This window comes from Diceros bicornis, chromosome 34 (genome assembly GCF_020826845.1).
Source record: "Diceros bicornis minor isolate mBicDic1 chromosome 34, mDicBic1.mat.cur, whole genome shotgun sequence".
NCBI lineage: Eukaryota > Metazoa > Chordata > Mammalia > Perissodactyla > Rhinocerotidae > Diceros > Diceros bicornis.
Genome location: NC_080773.1, coordinates 6,581,836 through 6,603,093, shown reverse-complemented (window position 1 = coordinate 6,603,093; position 21,258 = coordinate 6,581,836). Strand labels below are relative to the sequence as shown.

Sequence of the window (21,258 nt, the reverse complement as noted above, 5' to 3'; positions counted from 1 at the left end):
GTATATAGAGAGTTCATCCTTTTTTAACTGCTGCATGGTGGTATTCCATCATATAAAATACCAGTTTCCTTAGCCTATTCATGGAAGTTTAAGTTGTTACTAGGTTTGCCCCATTAAGCAATGTGCAGTACACTTTCTTGTACGTGACATCTTTTGCAAATCTGCAAAAGTCTCCCTAAATGCATGCCTAGAGGTGGCACTGTGGGGCCACAGAGTAAATGGATTTTCTGGATTTTGACACATTGCTCTCTAAAGTGGCTGTGCATGCCCACCCACACTTTCCCGACATTTCCTGTTGTCTTTGGTTGCTTTTCATTGTGAACTTTCTACTGGTTGATTTGGTACTAGGTATTTGGCAAAAAATTTCTTTTTTTTTTTTTTTTGGTGAGGATGAGTCACCCTGAGCTAACATCTGTTGCCAATCTTCTGTTGTTGTTGTTTTTTTTTTGCTGAGGAAGATTAGCCTGAGCCAACATCTCTGCCATTCTTCATCTATTTTGTATGTGGGTCACCACTTGAGCATGGCTGATGAGTGGCATAGGTACATGCCTGGGATCTGAACCTGGGCCACCAAAGCTGAGTGCACTGAAGTTAACCACTGTGCCACAGGGCCAGCCCCAAAATACTTTTAAATAAAATTCTAAAACCAAAACAAAAGACAGCAAAGAAAAAAGATAAATTAAAAGATGAGTTTAATGCAAACCTCAATCCTGTAGTTTTTGTCCAGTTTCATCCTCTGCTCTTTGACTGACTAAAACTAGAAATCAGTGGAAACTATCTGGAAAATTCCTGACTGGGTGTTCAGGGAGCCAACCCAGGCTGAAGTCGCTGAAATTGTATGACAAGTGAGGCAGACCCCAAACACAGGCAACCTGAGGCCTGTTTGCCAGCCAACCAGCAAACCAGGAAGTAAACCCCACGTGGTACCCAGAGAGACCTCGTCTCTCAGAATGCTGGGCAGCCTCTGTGCGCCTGGCCTCACCTACTCAGTCCTGGATAGTGCGTGACAGTTCACCAAGAGAACCAATGAAGAAATAACTCTTTGCTCACGCATCATTTTGCCAGAATTATGTATTGAAATGGTATGGCCTTCTTGTTCTTTTTTTTCTTTTATCATAAGAACATATAATTACTTAAGTAAGAAATAAAATTTGGGGGTTTTTTTTGTTTTTTTTTTTTATAATTTTATTTTTATTTATTTTTTCCCCCCAAAGCCCCAGTAGATAGTTGTATGTCATACATGCACATCCTTCTAGTTGCTGTACGTGGGATGCGACCTCAGCATGGCCGGACAAGCGGCGAGTCAGTGCGCGCCCGGGATCCAAAGCCGGGCCACCAGGAGCGAAGTGCGCGCACTTAACTGCTAAGCCACGGGGCCGACCCTAAAATTTGTTTTAGCATTAAGATTTGGGGGGGGCAATTATAACTGTAAAAAATTAAGCTGTCTTAAATTCTTTCTGGAAGGAATAGGTATAAATAAGCATATATGTATATATACACACGTAAGCAAAAATTGTGGGAAAACAAAGGGGTTCAATTATTACCATCAAAGAGGTGTGTGCCCAGCCACTCCGTGTCTGCTCTCCTCCAGGAGCTGGGGTGGGGAGGCTTTCCAGATGACCCATCCGGGGGCCGGAGGGCTGGGCTGCTATCCCTTGCCTGGCAGTGGCTGCCTCATTTGAGCCTCCATGTCCTGGAGACAAGCCTGTGATGTTTTTGTCCGTCAGCCAGTTGCAGAAGGAAGAAGAGAAAGGCAGTGCCGAGATGGAAGAGTTGATGGGCAAGTTGGTGGTCCTTCAAGTGCAGAAGAAGAGCCTGCTGTTGGAGAAGAACAGTCTGTCGGCCAAAAACAAAGCACTGGAAGCCGAACTCCAAAGGGCACAGAAAATAAATAGGTTTTTATATTTTTTTTTCTTAACGCTGTTTTTTTTAATAGTTAAGAAAAGACAATTGAAGAATATTCTATTTTATTTTCTTTATCTTTTCTTTTTCTAATATTGCCTATAAAATGGAAAAGGATAATTGAGATTATTGGGTATCAAAATATAAGTACAATAAAAGCTTTTCTGTTGACCAGCATTAACCATCTCAAGACTGTAGTTCACATATGGTTGATAGTCATAATGATGACCCTAAGACTGAGAATTCTGGAAGTTCTTTCCTAACCATTTCCCAAAAGTCTACTTTGGGATTACTAGATTCCTTTTCCAAAAGTATCTTTTAGAACATGAGCCAAAAAATTAATAGAATAATATATAATTAGCCTATTAATTGTATTAAGCATTTTGTGATTCCTATCAACTTGACTTGGAGTCAATAATTATGCTTTGTTTAAAATTAAATTCAGTTACCTTTTCTTTTTTTTTTTTTTTAATTTATTTTATTTATTTTTATTATTATTTTTTTTTTGTGAGGAGATCAGCCCTGTGCTAACATCCGCCAATCCTCCTCTTTTTCTGCTGAGGAAGATGGCCCTGGGCTAACATCTGTGCCCATCTTCCTCCACTTTATATGGGACGCCGCCACAGCATGGCTTGCCAAGCAGTGCGTCGGTGCGCGCCCGGGATCCGAACCAGTGGACCCCGGGCCGCCGCAGCGGAGCGCGCGCACTTAACCGCTTGCGCCACCGGGCCGGCCCCTCAGTTACCTTTTCTTACCTTGAAACTTATAGAAGATTTAGGTTGCTGAAGAATAACATTTAAATGCTAATGTACTTGCTATTTTTATAATACAGTTATTCACTGTGTCCTAGCCATTCAGGCTAATGAGTTTTTTATTCCACCATTTGGGGAAACTCTCTAGGAGATCTCAAAAGAAAATTGATGTCCTCAAAAAGCAAGTGGAAAAAGCCATGGAGAATGAAATGTCTGCTCACCAGTACCTGGCAAATCTTGTTGGCCTGGCAGAGAATATAACCCAGGAACGTGACAGTCTCATATATTTGGTAAGTTTCCTCAGTTACTTCAAGTAAACTACAAATTAATATGCAAACATCATTTTAAGAATTTTTTTTTTACAAAATCACCGTAAAAAGTTTATCTTTTTAAATTTCAACTGCAAATTTTCAAACTCTCCAAAATTTTATCTTTAACCATTGGGGAAAAACATTTTTTTTTTTTTTTTAAAGATTTTATTTATTTTATTTTTCCCCCCAAAGCCCCAGTAGATAGTTGTATGTCATAGCTGCACATCCTTCTAGTTGCTGTATGTGGGACTCAGCCTCAGGATGGACGGAGAAGTGGTGCCTCGATGCGCACCCGGGATCCGAACCCGGGCCACCAGCATCGCAGCACGCGCACTTAACCACCAAGCCACAGGGCCGGCCCTGGAAAAACATTTTTGAAAGGCGAATAACCCAAACTTTTAAATAATGGCCAATGATATTTTAGAAGGTAAACTAATAGAATTAGTCCATTTACCTAAGTAGGAACAGTAGTTATCAGGTGTTTATTACACATGCAGACGTATCTTTATTTTCTCTTTGTAAAGCTGTGTTAGTATATTCCTTGTTTGAAGATGAAACATAAGAATCATAGACAGGTTAATAGAGTTCATCTAAGGACATAGTTTAAAGGGCACAGTGATATTTATCCCACGTTGTTTCTAGTAGCACCAGTCCCAAGAAAGGGAACTGAGTAAACTGGTGGTCTTAGAGGATGGAGCACCACCCAGCCAGCCAGAGGGATGCTGTGGACACGATTCTCGGCATCTCCACATGGATTTTAAAAGATGTCTAGAGCAGATTATGTGGTGAAGGGAGAAGATGCTGTGCCAAGCTATATACATGGAAAAAAGTCTGATAGAATTTACCACAAAATGTAACAGTGAGTTGGATAGCTGTATCTCCAAGAGGTGGAGTTAGAGGCAATTTTTAAACAAATCCTACTTATCTGCATTTTATGATTTTTCTACTTTGAATGCATATTGCTTACGTGCATTTAACCGTGTATGTTTAAGCAGTGTTGCAAATCTCTGGTAGTGTAGGATTAGAAGTAACAGTTTAATGGATGTCATTACGAAAGAGACTAGCAGACCTGCTGAGAGAGTCAGAGACGGGCAAACGTGGAAGTAACTCAGCCCTTCTCTGGGGCGCGTGAGGTGTGGAGAGCGTCAGGATGCACCACTGGCTTATTGCCATCTGTTAGAAAGATGTAAGTTTCCTCCATGGGAAAATGGACATAGACTTCTACCCGTTGTTTATATAAGAGGAAGTATAAATAGTACACAGCTCTTGGGGGGAGAAAGGTAGATCTTTACTTATAATAAAAGAAATGCTGGGCCGGCCCCGGTGGCTTAGCGGTTAAGTGCGCGCGCTCCGCTGCTGGCGGCCTGGGTTGGGATCCTGGGCACGCACCGACGCACTGCTTCTCCGACCATGCTGAGGCCGCGTCCCACATACAGCAACTAGAAGGCTGTGCAATTATGACATACAACTGTCTACTGGGGCTTTGGGGGAAAAAAATAAATAAATAAATAAAATTATTAAAAAAAAAAAGAGTTATTACTGCTTGTTTAAAAAAAAGAAATGCTAATGAAGCTAGTCTTGAAATACCATTGTGTACTTACATTAATGTGACAAAAAAATTTTTTTAATTATAGTAGTTGCTGGTAGGAGTGTGGTAAGCCTGGTTACACATTACTGGTGATTTCTAAGTCTTTTAAAAGCAATTTGACTTTGACACAGCGTGGTAGGAGCCTTAAAAGCATACAGACTTCCTGACCCAGTAGTCCGCCTCTTGAGAGGTCAACACCCCACCCCAAGTGCTGGACTCTGGCATTTTCCGTAGCAGGGCTGAGCACTGACTCTCCTTCTGCTAAGCCTCCTTGGCTTACCCGCTGGAATATCAAGAGGGCAGAGGGAAAGCGTGTTGAAAAACGGAACATGCCAAGCAAGCCCATTCATCTAGAAACGTTCATGCGCACCCAGCCACCGTGTCTCAGCCCTACTGCAAAGGCGAAGCCGCCTTGTTTGCAGGGCAGGGCATGCAGGTTCTCCCAGGATGCAGGCTGTGTACCTCCAAGGTGGACCAGAGCATCCAGGCTTCCACGATGAAGTCGAGATCCTCCCTGATCCTCAAACGGGGGGACACTCATATTTGTGGGACCAGGAGGGAAATACAAATGGAGGCCACATACTGTGTGTCCAAATGCTTAAAAGTTACAAGTTAAGCCAGCAGACTGTTAATGAAATGAGTTCTCTCCTCCTGCCTTGACCTTTGTTATTATGACCTGAAAGCCAGGCTGGAACCTAGAATCCTCCGACCCTCAGAGTACAGGGAACAGCTCTCATCCCACCCCAGCTCCACCCACCAGAGGGACCTCTGTGTACATGCAGACACTGCTGTCCCCTTGGCCCAGCAGGCTCCTTGCCCCTGGGAGCCCCAAGGCCAGCTCCTCTAGCCGGGGTCCAGGGATGGTACTGGCTGCTTCTGCCCTGTCCTGGGACTGTGGGCCGTGCACCCCCACTTCACCCCGTCCTCGTCTCTTGAGCCTTGTGAGAGCCCCTTATATCTTAATTTATTGATATTGGCATCTTAATTTCGAGTCCTGCCTTTAGGATGGGTCTTCCATGGGAGCTGTGACAAGTTATTTAACTCTGTCTTATTTTTCCATTCTGGAAAATCCAACTGTCAATACTAGTCTACTTTAGAAAGAAAGCTCAGGGCCGGCCCTGTGGCGTAGCGGTTAAGTCCGCGCCCTCCGCTGCTGGCAGCCCGGGTTCAGACCCAGGGCGCGCACTAATACACCGCTTGTCAGGCCATGCTGTGGCCGCGTCCCATATAAAGTAGAGGAAGATGAGCCAGGTGTTAGCTCAGGGCCAGTCTTTCTCAGCAAAAAGAGGAGGATTGGCATGGATGTTAGCACAGGGCTGATCTCCCTCACAAAAAAAAAAAAAGGAAAGCTCACCTTTACTTTTGTTTTTTAATTTTAGCGTTTGAAATAGTTAACTTATAGTGCGTACTAGTGCACGTCCCATCTGGATATTAATCTACATCATGCAGCTTCAAATGACATTCCTCTTGGATATACTGCCTGTCACATTTGGTTTGGAGAATGGCATTGTGCGTTCATATTAAGTTATCTTTCATTTTATAATTATTCAGATAGTCAAGTTAAAAAGTTGTTTGCTTTTTGGCACTTATTCTTTGGATACGATTGAAGGGATGGTGTACTCCACAAGAATAGAGAAGTGTGCTGGAAGCCCCGACAACTCACACATTCCCCTTGTGTGGGGGGCTCAGATCTTCCGTTTGTACCTAGGAGGGTGCCCGGCTCCTGCCCCTCCTCAGCTATGGGCCCAGTCCTGCCCGCAGCCCTCACACAGGGAGTGGGAACCTGAAGGTGGGGCAGGAGGGGGCGTGGGCCAGCCAGACAAGTGGCAGAGTGGAGATTACTTGTAGTAGTAATACTCTTTGCAGAAGAACTTTGTATTATTTTAATTTTTCTGTAAAACTGAGAGCTCATTGTTTTTCTTTTCACCTTTCTCCTTAGGCTAAGTGTTTAGAAAGTGAGAAGCATGGAGTTCTCAACAAAATCATAGAAGGCAATATTCGCTTGGGGAGGTTGGAGGAGAAAGTCAAGGTAAGTGGTCCTTCAGCCTCAGAGATTGCATGTTCAGAGGGGAACGAGGCCTACTGGGGCAGATTTCTTTAAGGAAATGGTACGTTTTGCATGTATGTACACTAATCATCCACAGAGGAGAGCAGTAGAGGGTTTTGCTGGCAGAAATAGCACCTCCCCACTCATTAAGTAAACTGCTGTTCATCGGCTCAATGATAGCATGCGTCTGTTTAAAAAAAGGGAGAGATGGAAAAATCTCCAGGCTGTAGCCTTAAGTTAACGTCCAGGCTTTATGGTCAAGCCCAGCATTTGTTGCTTCAGTTAGAGGGCAGCATTACGCTGATGGCACCTTCCGGTGTCTCTGCCCAGGAAAGCCATTCTCGCTGTACCTGCTCTCAGTCCCGTGGCCACCTCCCTCACCTGGCCTCCGTTCTCCTCCCTGTGGTCTGTGTTCTGACTGCCGACCTCTCAGCCTGCATCCTCAGCCTCACCAGCCAAACTGGTCTCTCGAGGGCGGGGGCAGGGAGAGGACCAGCAGGCTAGAGGCCTGGCTGGAGGACAGTGAGCCTGTGAGTTTTGAAGGGGAAGGTCTGTGAGCCATGTAGCTCCAAGTGTGGGGAATAGAGCTGGGACCCCTGGGCTCAAGTGCGTGTATGTGTAGGACAATGATTAAAAGGGCCTGAGAAGTGGAGACATAGATTGATGACATTTAACATTGGAAAATTAACAAGCCAAGAAAAGAAAATCGAAACATTGGCTGTGAATAAATACTCGTGGTATGGAGTGAACAGTATATATACATGAGTAAATGTATGTTCAGAGTTTGTCTGTCTGCTTTGTTTTAGGAAACATAAGGTTTAGTCTTAAATTATTTATTTTTTAGAAGTTAAACAAAATTTAGGGGCTGGCCTGGTGGTGTAGTGGTTAAGTTCGCATGCTCCGCTTTGGCAGCCCTGGGTTCGCAGGTTTGAATCCTGGGCGTGGACCGACGTGCCACTCATGAAGCCATGCTGTGACGGCATCCCACATACAAAATAGAGGAAGATGGGCACAGATGTTAGCTCAGGGACAATCTTCCTCAGCAAAAAGAGGAAGATTGGCAATAGATGTTAGCTCAGGGCCAATCTTCCTCACCAAAAAAAAAAAAAAAAGTTAAAATTTAACTTAAAATTGCTCAGACCCAAATATGTTTCCCAATGCAAAGAATAGATTTTATTTTCCTGTGTTTCATAAATATTGCTTAAATAACACAAATATTAAATTTTTGGCAGTCACATTGCCTTGTAGGTCTTGATTTTCAGGTGGCACAGACAGATGCTGCCTGAGTGGCTTTCTGGTTTCCAATAGGGTCTGCCACAGGCAGCATCCTTGAGCTGCCCTGATCTGGATTCTCGGCCTCCCCCAAGGAACATCACTTCTCTCTAACTGAGTTCAGGGAAGACCAGTGTAACCCTCCAGGGCCTCGTTGTTCCCGGATATAATGGACACAGGGCCGTTTGTGGTCAGGGACCTCCCCACCACCCGTCCAGGGCACTCCTTCCTGCTGTGGACCAGAGCAGCTCCACTCTCACTCTCAAATGTGGGCTTTTAGCCATGATGCTATTTGGAGAAAGGGCTCCTTTGCTAAAAGGAAAGTTGAAAATGCCTGCACTAGTCCCGCACTCAGAACTCTGGGGAATTTGTCCTGTGGCTTCCAGTGGTAGATATAATTTAATTTAACCATCTAGGCTGTGGAGTTGTGTTGAATTCTAAAATGTCATCAGAGATTCCTAGCAGGTTATCTTATTTTTCTAGGAATTTGATTTGTGTGATAAAAATGCTATATCACAGAATATTCACTGACACAGTTTTAAAGTAAATAAGGATATGGTAAATTTAATCTTAAAGTACACTTAGTTGTCATAATCTGAACACCAAGCAGAAAAATAAAAAGAAATCCACACCTAGACTCATTGTAGTGAAACTGCAGAACACCAAAGGCAAAGAGAAAATCTTAAAAGTGGCCAGAGGGTGAAAATGTGTTCTTACCCATTTTGTACCTACAAGGTCAAAAGTTAAGAAGTTTGACAATACAGGGTGTTTGGCAATGACACGAAGCAGTGGGAGCCTTTCTAGCTTGCTCCTGAGGCTGGAAATTGGTACAAACTTTTAGTAAGGTAGAACATTCACATAGTTCACAACCCAGCCATTCCTCCCTTGGATATGTGGTCTTCCAGATGAGGACACTCTTACACATGAGCACCAGAAATCACGTAAAGAAACGATCATGTTGGCCTTGTTCCTAATTGTCCCAGATGAAACAACCCAATACCACCAACAGTGGGACAGATAAATAAATGGTGATGCATTCATAGAAGAATATCTAATAGCAATGAAAATGAACAGATTATATTTACAATAATGTTGGTGAATCTCACAAGCATAATATTGAGTGAAAGAAGCTCAACACAATGAGTACCTCTAATATGATTGCGTTTATATAAGGTTTAAAACAGCAAAATTAAATTGTTTGGTGCATACATAGATTGTAATACTAAAAAAGGAAAGTGGAGAAAAGATTATAGCAAAAATAAGATTAATGATTATATCTAAGGGATTGGAACACTTGGGGACTTCCTGGATACTGATAATGTTCTGTCTGTTAACTTAGATGATAGTTACATGATGTTTGCTTTGTTATTATTAATTAAATTATGCATGTATGTTTTATATGCTTCCCCCAAAATCCACATGTCACCCTATCAGTGAGGCATATCTTGACTATTTAAAATTGCTATTCATCCATTCTTGCACACCCCTGATTCTCATTGCCTTGCTTGATTGTTTCCTCCATAGACAACATCAACTTCTAACAGACTGTGTAATTGATTCATTGTGTTTATTGGTTATTGTCTGTCCCCTGACTCTAAGCTCCACAGGGCAGGGACTTTTTCTGTTTTCATTCACTTGTGTATTCCAAGCATCTAGAATAGCACCTGGTACATAATATTCAATAACTATTTGGAGAATTAATTAAATAATATATTTTATAATTTTAAAAATTCAGCAAAATCAAAAGCAGTGTACAAAACAATACCTCAATTCTGCCTCAGAAAGGCTAGAAGGAATACACTGTACTATTAATGATGGGAATCTGCATAGACATATTACAAGTAATAATGAGCAATTATGGGTTGTTGGGTTTTTTCTGGTTTTCCTATTGGCTTTTACTTCTAAAAGAGAAGGTCTGATCTTCAGAGTGGTTGGCCTTGTCTTGGGAATCCATCTGCTCATCTGAATAGGAATATAAAAAGGGCCCCCCAGCCACCTAGAGAGGAAACCTGTGATTTGGATCCTTGTTAGATGGGGCAGAATCTCTGGTGAAGTGAAGAGAAGAGACCGGGAAAAGGCTTGAGAAAATCCAGAGGTGATATCTCAGGAAACTCCAGCAAAATATGACTTGTAAAAGTGAAGACATCACCTTGGAAGTTAGGGCTGTGAGCTGCAGGCAGCATCCTTTCTGAACCAGGCTGGATTCAGAGAACCAGAGAAGGGGCTACAGGAGAGGTGGTGTGTAAACCTTGGAAGGCTACGCTGACCCAGCCAACTATTGCTCCCTGCCGGGAACCTCATCTCATCCTGAAGGATGAGTGGCCTCCATACAAAAATACTTTAAGAAAAGGAAGGAAAATAGAAGTATGCCTTCCTACACATGATGAAAATGCATCAAAAAAAATGTTGCCACAAAGGAGATCAAAATTGTAACCTATATTCCAAAGTGAATTGATAGGCAGGTAGTAGGTAGATAGGTAAGTAGGTAGCGAAAACTTAATAAAGCAGTCAAAGCTAGGAAGAAATACCACAAAGCAGAAACACAGGAACCCAAGAAGAGATGGCCAGACAAAGGAGGATGTGAAATGGAACTGATACAACACAGAAAAGAAATAGAAGGAAAAAAGCCATTTCAAAAATGTGGACTAAATTATAAGGAGCACAAAGATATCATAAAAGCACAATAAGAGACATAAAGGATAGAAATGAGAAAAGCAAAGATGAGAAAGCAGAGATAAAGATGTAAAAAGAGTTTGGCAGAAGGTGATGGAGATCCAGTATACCTCTTGCTAGAGTCTCCAAAGAAGAAAACAAAACAGTGGAACTTATTCTGCTCCAAACCATAATTCATAAAAACTTTTCTGAAACAAAAGACTTGAATCTACATATTGAAAAGGCGTATTATGTACCTAGGAAAAATGGACCCAGAAAATTGACACTGAGACCTGTGACTTTAAGATGAAAAAAAAATACTTTGAACACCCAGACAAAAGACCAAAACATAAGGAAAAGAAAACCACGTTGGCATCGCACTTTTCAACAGCAACACTGAATGCAGGAGAACGGTGGAATGCCATCAGTAAATATTCAAGGAAAGAGAACATGAGCCAAGGATGTTTCCATCCAACCAAGCTGCTCTTCAGACAGCTGTGACCATGTAAGAACTTTGTCCTGAGGGTCCATCAGCCTGAGTTCAGCCAACCGAGAAATGATGGGGCACACTTTGGAAAAGTGCTGTTAGTGAACAAAGAGTATATTTAACTGTGAACTAAGACTTAAGCAAAGCAGGGATAAGGCTGATAGAATAGAATATAAATGTTTTCTGACAATGTAGAAATAATACAACCAAGGAAAAAGTATTTACATCTGCCAAGATAGAATTCAGGCCAAAAGCTCTAAATGAGACAAAAAAAGAAAAAAAAGGAGGGTCCTTCATAATACTAAAGACTACAATTAATAATATATAGTAGTTATGAATATCTATGTACTAAACAACACAGCAGCAAATTTATCAAGTATATACTATAGGAGATAAAAAAGGGAAATGGAAACTTAGTAATAAAAGGAGTTTTAATCCACTTGTCTTGGTCCAAGACAGATCGAGAGATTAAAGAAAAGTAACTAGGGATATAGAAGATTTAATGACATAATCCCTAAGGTTTATTTATGTGTATATATATACACAGAACAGTCACAAAAATTTTATCATAGATTGGCTACAAAAAAAACCTCAATAAACCCCTAAAAGTAGAAATAAGGCAGATATTTGTTGATCAAAAAGATGAAAACCAGAAATTAATAAACAAAATCAGAAAGCAAAGAATGTTCTTTCACCTGGAAATATAAAAACTGTAGTAAACCAATTCTTGAGTCAGAGGGGATGTATAAATTGAATGTCCTAATTTCTAAAGAAAATTGAATCTAAGTAAGCTACAAGTCAGGGTCTTTGTGACAGTAGTTTTAGAAATGCTCAGAGGGAAATTCATGACCTTAAATTCTACACAATAAAAATCTAAGGAGGAAAATCAATGAATCAGGCTTTCATCTCAGTCATCTGTTATCAGTAGAGTATGACGGGACCAGCCCAGTGGCGTAGCAGTTAAGTTCTCATGCTCCTCTTCAGCGGCCCTGGGGTTCGGAGGTTCGGATCCCAGGTGCAGACCAACACACTGCTTGTCAAGCCATGATGTGGCAGCGTCCCATATAACGTAGAAGAAGATGGCCACAGATGTTAGCTCAGGGCTAATCTTCTTCACACACACAAAAAATAGAGTATGATGAACCTTGCCAGGTCCTTCTGTTTTAATTTTATTTGTAGTGTGTAAAAAACTAGGCTTGATACAAATTAGAAATTTGGTTTTATTATACTTGAAATTCTTTTATTACTTTATATGACTTTTATGATCCAGACTTGCCCCTCCCAGATCACACCTAGCCAGGGCTTGCTCAACTCATTGGGCGCTGACAGCCCCAGAAGGCGGGTAGGGAGTGCATCCGGGAGGCCATTGCCCTGGGCCACAGGCAGCATGCCCCCACTCACAGAGGCCCACCTCCTCCCCCAGGGGTACAAGAAGCAGGCAGCCCTGAAGCTGGGCAACATCAGTCACCACCTGACAGAGCAGCAGGAGGACTTTGCTAGCAAGACAGCTCAGTACCAACAGGAGCTACGGCACCTCCACCGGATGCTGCGGGACACGCAGGACGTCCTGGACCAGGCACTGCAGCAGAAGAGGTAGGGCCGCCCCAGCCCCCAGGCGTAGGTGTGTGTTTTGAATGTTTGGTAGAATTCTCCGGTAAAACTCTCTGGACCTGTTTTGTTTATTTGATTGGTTATTTTTGTTTTTCCTTTATAGTTTTATGTGAATTTAATATTGGCCTTGATTTTTATTTGCTCCTCATTTTCTTTTTAAATTGTTTCCCCGGCAATTGTGTAAGTTTGAGATGTGATGACGCACATGCAGTGTGATGATTTGATGCACATATATGTTGCTAATGATCACCACAGTAAGGTTAGTTAACACATCCTTCACCTCACGTGGTTCATATTTTGTTGTTGTTGTTACGGTGAGAACATTTGTAACCTACTCTCGGCAACTTGCAAGTATACAGGACAGGACTAACTGCAGCGGCCGTGCTCTGCAGGAGGCCCCGGCTCCTCGCTGCCTTTCATCCCTCCTCCAAAGATCCCTGTTGTTTGAATATCTGACTTCCTAAATCAGTCCAGGCCTCTCGTTGTCCTTCCCTTTTTTCTCCTCTTTTCCGTCTTTTTGATGTTTTTTATTCCATTTTCTTGGGAGGTTTTATAAATTTTTGGTTAAATGGTTTATTTCTGCTATTATTTTTTTTTCTTTTCTGGGAACTTTAAAATCTCTGATCGTTCCCTTTTACGATCATAATCAGACATCTGAACCCAGAGCAGATGGATGGCTGGGTGGATGAGTGGGCGTCGCATATCATTTAAATGGATGGTTCGAGCTTTCTCTGGATACTTAGCTACAGATCAACTCTTGCTTTTGTGGGATAGAATCCTAGGATACAACTCTCTGGAAATTCTTGCTGTCCTGGCAGCTGCTGTGTTTGCTTTCCGAGCAGTGAACCTGATGGTGGTGACATCACTGGCTGCAGCTGAAGCGGTTCTTGCTGACCTTTCTACGTTAAAAGTTATGCCTCTTCTTCAGATTTTTCTATTTGCTGCCGTCACCTGATCTTCTTCAAGGTCATTGACAACACACCTAGTTTTTTCATTAGAAACTAATCATGAACTATGCAAACTCTGCATAAAACCAAAATTAAACTTTGCATATAAGCCAATAAAGATCATGTTCCTTCCTCAGTTAAAAAAAAAAATAACTTAAAAAATAAGATCATGGGCCGGCCCCGTGGCTTAGCAGTTAAGTGCTCACGCTCCGCTGCTGGCAGCCCGGGTTCGGATCCCGGGTGCGCACCGAGGCACCGCTTCTCTGGCCATGCTGAGGCCGCGTCCCACATACAGCAACTAGAAGGATGTGCAACCATGACATACAACTATCTACTGGGGCTTTGGGGGAAAAATAAATAAATAAATTAATTAATTAATTAATTAATTTAAAAAAAAACAGGCTGCAGTAATGCTTTTAAAAAAAATACAAAAGGACTTAAAAAATTCGCAATGCCATTATTACATTTATAATGTATAACTTCTTAATATCGTATATTTTTCTGAACTGCATTGTGGGTGATTTCCTCTGCTCAGTATTCTACTTTACTATTTCTCTCTTCAGCTGTGTCCAGTTAACTTTTAACCCATCCATTGAGTTTTTCCCTGATTGTTTCAAAAGTATCTTTTTACTCTTGGTTCACTGCAGTCAGGGCCTGGGGTTGTCCTACACTGGGGAACTGTGTATTCAAACTCCAGAACCAGTTGAGAACAGGCAGTGGCTACAGTCCCTAAAGAGACTATTAGCAGGTTTCTTTTGAAGATCGGCAGGTTTTCTGCCCAACCATCCTTTCCTTGAGGTTCCTTCGCATGCTTCCATTTACCTGCCTAATTCTAGGATACATAGTTCAGAGTGTTTCTAGGAAGAGGAGAAGCATAGATATGAGTGAGCCCTGGGGTTTTCTGTCACACCCAGTTTGCATGAGCACAAGACCTCGTCTCTGTTCTACAAAAATCTGGGTTTCTAGCATGGACTTTGTCCTCAAAGCAATACCAACATTTTGTTTGCCTGCCTCTGTGGTTTCAGTTTATTGTTCGTTTTTTTCTGCCTTTAGAGATTTCCTATTCTTTCTTTTGAGTTCAACCATACTTTATTATGATTGCTATAATTTATCAAACATCAAGGTGTTTTGTTCCAGAAAACAGAAGTTAGGATTTTTTTAGACATAGTTTAATGAAAGAGTGCCTAACACTCAGTGGCCATCATGGACTTTGGAAGGAAGCAACAGTTCACAAGAAACGTGATGCTGGATCAGTGGGCATGTCACTGGCCTCCGTGAATCTTAGTCTTCTCTTTTTTAAACAATGGTGCTAAGTCCACCGATCATTCAGTTTCTAACATTTTCCAGAACCATCTGGCAGTGTCTGTGAAGGAGCTGGCCTCCTGCCATCCTGCACAAGGCCTGCTCCTCCTCCCAGGCTGAGGCTTGCTGTTCTCCCCTTCACGCTCCTCCATGGGGCTCCCCACCCTGTGAGGTCATGGATGCCATTGTCTGCCCTGTTTCCTCAGTGCCCACGGGCTGCCTGGCACAGAGGCCTCGCTCAGCACAAACTGCTTTGCTTCCCTTTCCTTTTCTCACAAGCCTTAGCTCCCTCTGGGCGCTCACCTCCCAGCACGTGGCCTAGGCCAGTCTTCTCTGCGTCCTCAGCTGCGATCCGCACTCCTCTCCTCACCCCCTAACTCACTCTTCATGTCTGCGTCCATTGATGGCTCTGTGGATAGTGCTGTGAAAGGTGCCTCAGTGTTGGCCAGGTCACAATGGGGACAGGCAGAGGGGATGCAGGAGAGGCCCCCAGGGCCCTGCCATGTAGGTGCCCGTGGCCTGGCCATTGTGGCATATAGGTCAGCCACCTCAGTTGCTGTATTTTATTTGTATACATGTTAATTCTATAGAGGACAAAGGATGTGTGCATTGGTGCCCAAATCAAGGAAAACGCCAGCCTTGGAGAGAAGGTCAGAAGTCACGTCAGCCTGTGCCGTGTGTTTTCTCTCTGTCCAGGGGCCCTCAGTGCTTCATTTGGCATTGGCAGGCTCTGCTTGAGAACCCAGGCATGATGGGCTCGATTCTCTGATGTTAAGCATTCTTCCATATGGGCTCTTGGATTCATAAGGGCTCTGTAAATATTTTTCACTTGTGCTATTTTAAATTTTTCCTTTGTTTTGTTTATTTCTCTCAGAGAAATGGAAGGCGAGCTTGAAGTTGTTTGGGAGTCCGCCTCCAAGGAAAACCGAAGAATCCGAGAACTTCTCCAGGCCACACTGGAGAGGGCAGACATGAGGGACAACACCAGAGCCTTCGAGGGCCCCTGCCTCGACAGCGTCCCACAGGGAGACGTGCTGGATGGCTGCAACTTCAGCTACTGTGACATGAAGCCACCTCCCACCACCCACCAGAGCCTGCGGGAGCCCCTGGGCTAGGGCACCTGGGCCAAGAGGTCTGCCTGCCATGGGACAGGGAAGGACAAACTCCCTCCTACCACCACAGCGCATTTTCTCCTTGGGGCAAGGAAGACATCAACTGTCCCAGAAATTTAATCTGTTTTTTTATATTTTGCTTTTTTTTTTAATAGTGTGCTGCTGAACTATTTTTCAGCCAGTGCACATCCTCTGGCCACATTGCCACTGAGGTGGGCTCTATGAGTCCCATTGCTCAGGTTAACAGGTAACCGGATGAGCTGGCCTGCCTGGGCTCCTAGACCTGTAGCTGGGAAAGCACAGAGGAAACGGCCGAGCAGGACCGCACTCTCATCCTGAGTGTTAGGTGAATAAGTTTAATTGGACGAGCCGTCGATGGAAGCATCAGCTCTGGGTGGTCTTTTATTGTTTGGTGAAATACACGGTGCTGGGCCTCGTGCACCAGTAAGTTGTACAAAACCCGTTCTGCCCCCTCCCTCAGCCCTTCTCTGTCCTCCTGCGAAGGTCATTTTTCTGGGGCCACATAGCCCCTCCTCCCCTTTCAGAGCCCTGACTTTGAACACCAAGGTGGGGTCCCTGCCCCACTGCCACCACCGAGAAGGGCGCCAGGGTCACAGTTCTGCTCCACGCTGTGCCACCTCCCCAGGAAAATTATCCCAGCCTCTCGGGAACGTTCACTGGGACTTCCTGACGGTAATGCCAGCTGTCTAGGGCTGTTTGTCCCCAGCCAACGTGCTGGAAGAACGTGGGGACATCAGGCTCCAAAGGACCCTGAACAGTGGGATGGAAGTGTAGAATCCTGGGACACATCCTTTTAGGGAACCCGTCAGAGCTGAGGCCTGCGTTGTCAGGTGTGCCGTTAGGCCCAGCACCGGTCCTTGGTCACGTGTAAAAGTTATGCACGTGATCTTGACTAGATGGGAAGTTGAGTAGTTCTTTTACATTTTATTAAACTTGTTCAGCAGTCAAACAATTCAAATTTATTTTCCTTTTACCAGGTGTAGAAAGACTTACCAGGATTTAAAACTACGTTATGATCCCCTAGAAGATGACCTAGCAAATAACTCTGATGTTATTTCAAGGGAGTTTGTGCCGACTGTCCAGTAATCGGTAGACAAGCCGAAGGGGGCAGCGGCCCTATGAGTCTCTGGCCTTCCAGACCTGTGCTCAGGGTGGCTTGTCCATGGGAACGCTGCTGTTGTCATGTCGCCTAGAGAACCACTTTTAGTCATCCTTTTCCTGCCTTTTATGAGAACGTTTTATTCCCTCGAGAGTGAACATTTTCACATCTCTGCTTTAAGTTTACTGCACATTACAGTATACTTTGCAAGTTCAGTGACCCCTGGTCCACGTCACTACCAGGCAGGTGGGAGTCGGGCAGCACTTGGGCTCTGCCGGCCACCTGCTGGGTGCTGTGGGAAATGGACACGTGAGCTCAGAGTCCAGGATGCAAAGATGGGCCAGGCAGGCAAAGAAGCAAGAGACAAGGCAGCTGAGAGGTGCAGAGGCCGGCCTCGGGATCCTTCTTGAAGGAACTGGGACGCCCTGGGCCTTGCGGAGTGGACAGGGCTCCAGGAGCTGGAGAAGGGCAGAGAGGGATGTGTGGGCAGAGGCAGGAACTCAGGAGCAGCAGGAGGGGCTGTGGGGCTGGAGGGTGGGGTGGGCAGTGAGGCGAGACCGGTCTAAGGAGAGCATGGACTGCTGGAGGGGCTCCTGTTCCCCTTCATGCTGCAGGTTCCCAGTCTGAGCAGGAACCTGTTCCATGCTTCCTGGTGAGGCTTTATGTGGCCCCAGAAACGTCCTGACCAGGTTGAAGTAACCCCAGGCAAAGTTATAAAACATGACCTGGGAACTCAATGAGCCCTGCTGCCCTTGCTTTATTAAAAAGCAGCCCTGGGGCAGTCAGGACCCAGTGGAGAGAGGGGCCAGGGCCCAGGTTGGTGTGGGGTGAGTTTGGTGTGAGAGCGGGGGGACGGCTGTTGACCCCTGCAGGGGGGCGGTGGGATCCAAAGTGACTCCTTTGCCCCTCAACCTCCAAGAAGAAAGAGAGAGACCCCACCCTTTTCCAACAGCTTCATTCTATGTAGAGCAGTGGGTCATCCAACTCCAGTGAAAGAGGGGGAAATTCTGAATTTTATTGATTTCTGCGTAACATTTATTCAGCAGTATACATTGGGTGCTTATCTGTGTGCACTGTTTGTTGAGAACAATAGCAGTGACGAAGGCAGACATAATTACAGACTGAGCTAGGTGCTCGGAGGAAAACAGACAGCTGGGACAGAACGAGCCTCATTTCCAGATGGAGCAGGGTCTTGGTGCAGGGGAACTTTTATGTGTTAGAGCACACGGCTATGTGAACCTACCTTTTCCACTACAAATTTTATGAAGTTAGACCAAGTATTTCTGGTAAAATCGAGCATTCAAATTAAGATGTGCTATAAGCATAAAATATGCATCGGATTTTTGAAGACTTAGTATGAAAAGATGTAAAATGGCTCACTAATAATTTTTATATTGGTTATATGTTGAGATGATAACATTTTGTATTTATTGGGTTAAATAAAATATATTAAAATTAATTTCACCTGTTTTGTGTGACCACTAGAAAAATTTAAATTACATATGCAGCTCACATTATATTTCTCTGGGACAGTGCTGCATAGACTGACAAATGAAAAGAAATAGGATACATTGGAGGATATGAGGAAGCCGTGTAGTTTAAAACTAATTGGGCCTGACCTTGTTTTTCCAGAAAGGCCTGACGTGGCCTGTTGAGCATGCATTGTGCATCTGCTTTAAACATTTACAATGTCCCAAAGCCAAGAATGATGTCCTTCAAGAAAGGGATGTAGCTTCCCTCCATATCAGCATTTCTTTAAAGATAAGCGCCTCCTCCTGGGAACTAAGGATTAATTACCCACCTGCTGTGCTCACCTTGTGACCACTGATCTACTGTGCCAGCTAGCATCTCTTGACAGTTGTAAACGGGACAGGCCTGTCATATGTGATGTGTGCTCTTTGTTCCAAGATGGTATATAACCCCTCTGTACACCCCGCTTCTCTGGTGCCGTTCCTTCCTTGGGGAGGGAAGGCCCCAGGCTAGTCCTCAGATCTGGCTCATGACAAACTCTCCCCAGTTTTGATTTGTAGATTGATTATGGATTATTTGCGTCAACAAGACCTAAATGTGAAAAGCAAAACTAAGCTTCTAGAAGATAATTCATGACTTTGGATCAGGGAAGGATTTCTTAAACAAGATACAGAAAGCACTAACCACAGAGGAAAAGAGTGATACATTTGACTACATCAGTTAAGAGTCTTCTCTTCACCCAAGTGGAAGGACAAGCCACGGCGTGGGGAGCAACGCCGAGAGCTGACGGAGGCCTTTAGCCCAGGAAAGTGTAGAGACCACCCAGGGTGGCTTAGAAGGGTACAGTGAGGAAGGGGAGGGAGCAGGCAGGGGTGTGGCTGTAACAAAGGCCACAGGGGGTACCACACAACACAACAGGCAGTGAACCCCTGCCCTGGAGCCCTGCCCGGGGCAGAGGCAGCCACGTTCCCCTCTTCTAGCTATTTCTTCTGGAATTACCTCCATCATTAGCAGAAAGCTGATCCATTTAGTCACCTCTTCCTGCCATCAAGCCCTAGATTGCACCAGTGACCCCAGCTGCCTGAATTCTGGGAGCAGGCGGGGAGGGGGCTCTGCTGTCAGCCTGGCCTCTCTCAGGCCTTCCATGGAGCCTGGGGGCTCTGGGGCAGATTCTCCGGAGGATAAACCTCCTGTGTCCTGAAGAAAGAGGCCGGGCTGGCTGCCTGTGCGTGACGTGAGGGCAGAGAGCAGACTGCGCCCTAGCCGCTCCCCCTCTTCTGGGGCTGGGCACCTGAGGTTTCCTGCAGGAGCCTCCACCCACGCCTCGGTGCCCACAGCCCGGCCAGGACAGCCGACCCTCTCCATCTCCTGTATGTGCATGGACATTTCTCACTGTGCATAGGGACCTTTTGTTTATTTACCATGGTCAGCGGGGCTCCCAGGGGAGTGGAGAGGAAAGGCACATTCACCCCCGGTCAGCAGGCCATCGGCGGCCCTGGGAGGGGCCAGTCTTCCATGGAGGGAGTCCCATCATCCCGTGTGCGTGCTCCCAAGTCAGGGGGATGAACCCCCCCTCCCTCCTGGGTGTGGACATCTGCTGAACGACAGGAAGATGTCTGCAGTGGAGGCCCCGAGGGAGCACACATTTGGCACGAAGGCCGACATGAAGAAACCACTGATGACATGACAAGTGCTAGGGAAGAAAAAGATGAGAAGCTTGTCGTGACGAGTAAGTGAACTAGTATGCCGATGTGCTAAGAACCACAGTAAATGCTTGTGCAAGGAAGGGCCTTTGCAATTTAAGCAGGAATGTTGTCGGTGAAGGAACTCCTGCAAAGGCCCCGAGGTGAGGAGGGGGAGGCGTCCTCTGAGGGAAGGGAGGGCAGATCCCGCCTTGCAGGCCTCAGTGGCTCTCTGGCTCGTCCCCTGCCTCAGCCAGCATCCGTGACTGCTCAGCGCCGGGCCTGGGATGCCCCCGACAGAGGCAGGGTTTTCAAAGAGTGGAAGTGGGCAGAAGAGGGCAGGAACTGACGCAGGCAGAGAAATGGGTGGATGCCAGAGAATCCTGCTCCCACCAGGATCCAGGGCTTGTGAGCTGTCTGGGATGGACCCACCTGTTCCCCTCAGACTGGGTGACTGTCACCTCCCTGACTCCTCAAGCAGCTGGGCTCAGCGGGTGGGGTTACCTCCATCCAGGAGGACGCTTGCACGCTCCTAGATGCCCCTACACCTGAAGTCCAGGTCACTCTGGGCAACCTCGCTGACTCTACACGGGCTTTCCCATCAGCAGTAAAGACCCTCAGGCGTCCCCCATCTGAACGAGAAACTTCTGGACCCCACGTTCTCCCCCTCTCCCCGGAGCGCCCAGCCCTTGGTGCTCTGCTCTGCGCCAGCCTGGCTGCTGCCCCACCATCTGCTGAAGCTCCCACTCTGGTGCTGACCACGCCCCGGCCGCTCAGCACAGCCACTGTCCCTGTGGGCTCAGGGGTGCTGTGCTCTCCTGGCTCTGTCCGTTCCTTAAATGCTGGGTCCTCGGCCCCTGTCTCTTCTCACCCCATGCTCCCCTTGGATGGATCTGCCCATGACTTGCACGTCCACAGTTCCCTTCACAGCCCTGGTGAGCTCAAACCAGTGGCCTGCCTTCCTCCACTGTGCAAGGACACACAGAGGTAATTTAATCAAAGA

General features: G+C 45.3%; 1 protein-coding gene across 3 annotated transcripts in view; it reads left to right on the top strand.

Annotated features, from left to right (window-relative positions):
• CEP89 (centrosomal protein 89) overlaps window positions 1-18,562 on the top strand; it is a 75,025-nt gene extending 56,463 nt beyond the window's left edge. For 2 of the 3 annotated variants that reach the window (XM_058529083.1, XM_058529082.1), the window contains exons 15-19: window positions 1,728-1,895; window positions 2,803-2,944; window positions 6,493-6,582; window positions 12,435-12,604; window positions 15,746-18,562. In XM_058529083.1, the coding sequence (XP_058385066.1) occupies window positions 1,728-1,895; window positions 2,803-2,944; window positions 6,493-6,582; window positions 12,435-12,604; window positions 15,746-15,986 (811 nt within the window). In that variant the 3' untranslated portion in view covers window positions 15,987-18,562. The remainder of the gene's footprint in view (window positions 1-1,727; window positions 1,896-2,802; window positions 2,945-6,492; window positions 6,583-12,434; window positions 12,605-15,745) is intronic. The other variant, XM_058529084.1, reaches the window with a different exon arrangement.
• The last annotated feature ends 2,696 nt before the right edge of the window (window positions 18,563-21,258 follow it).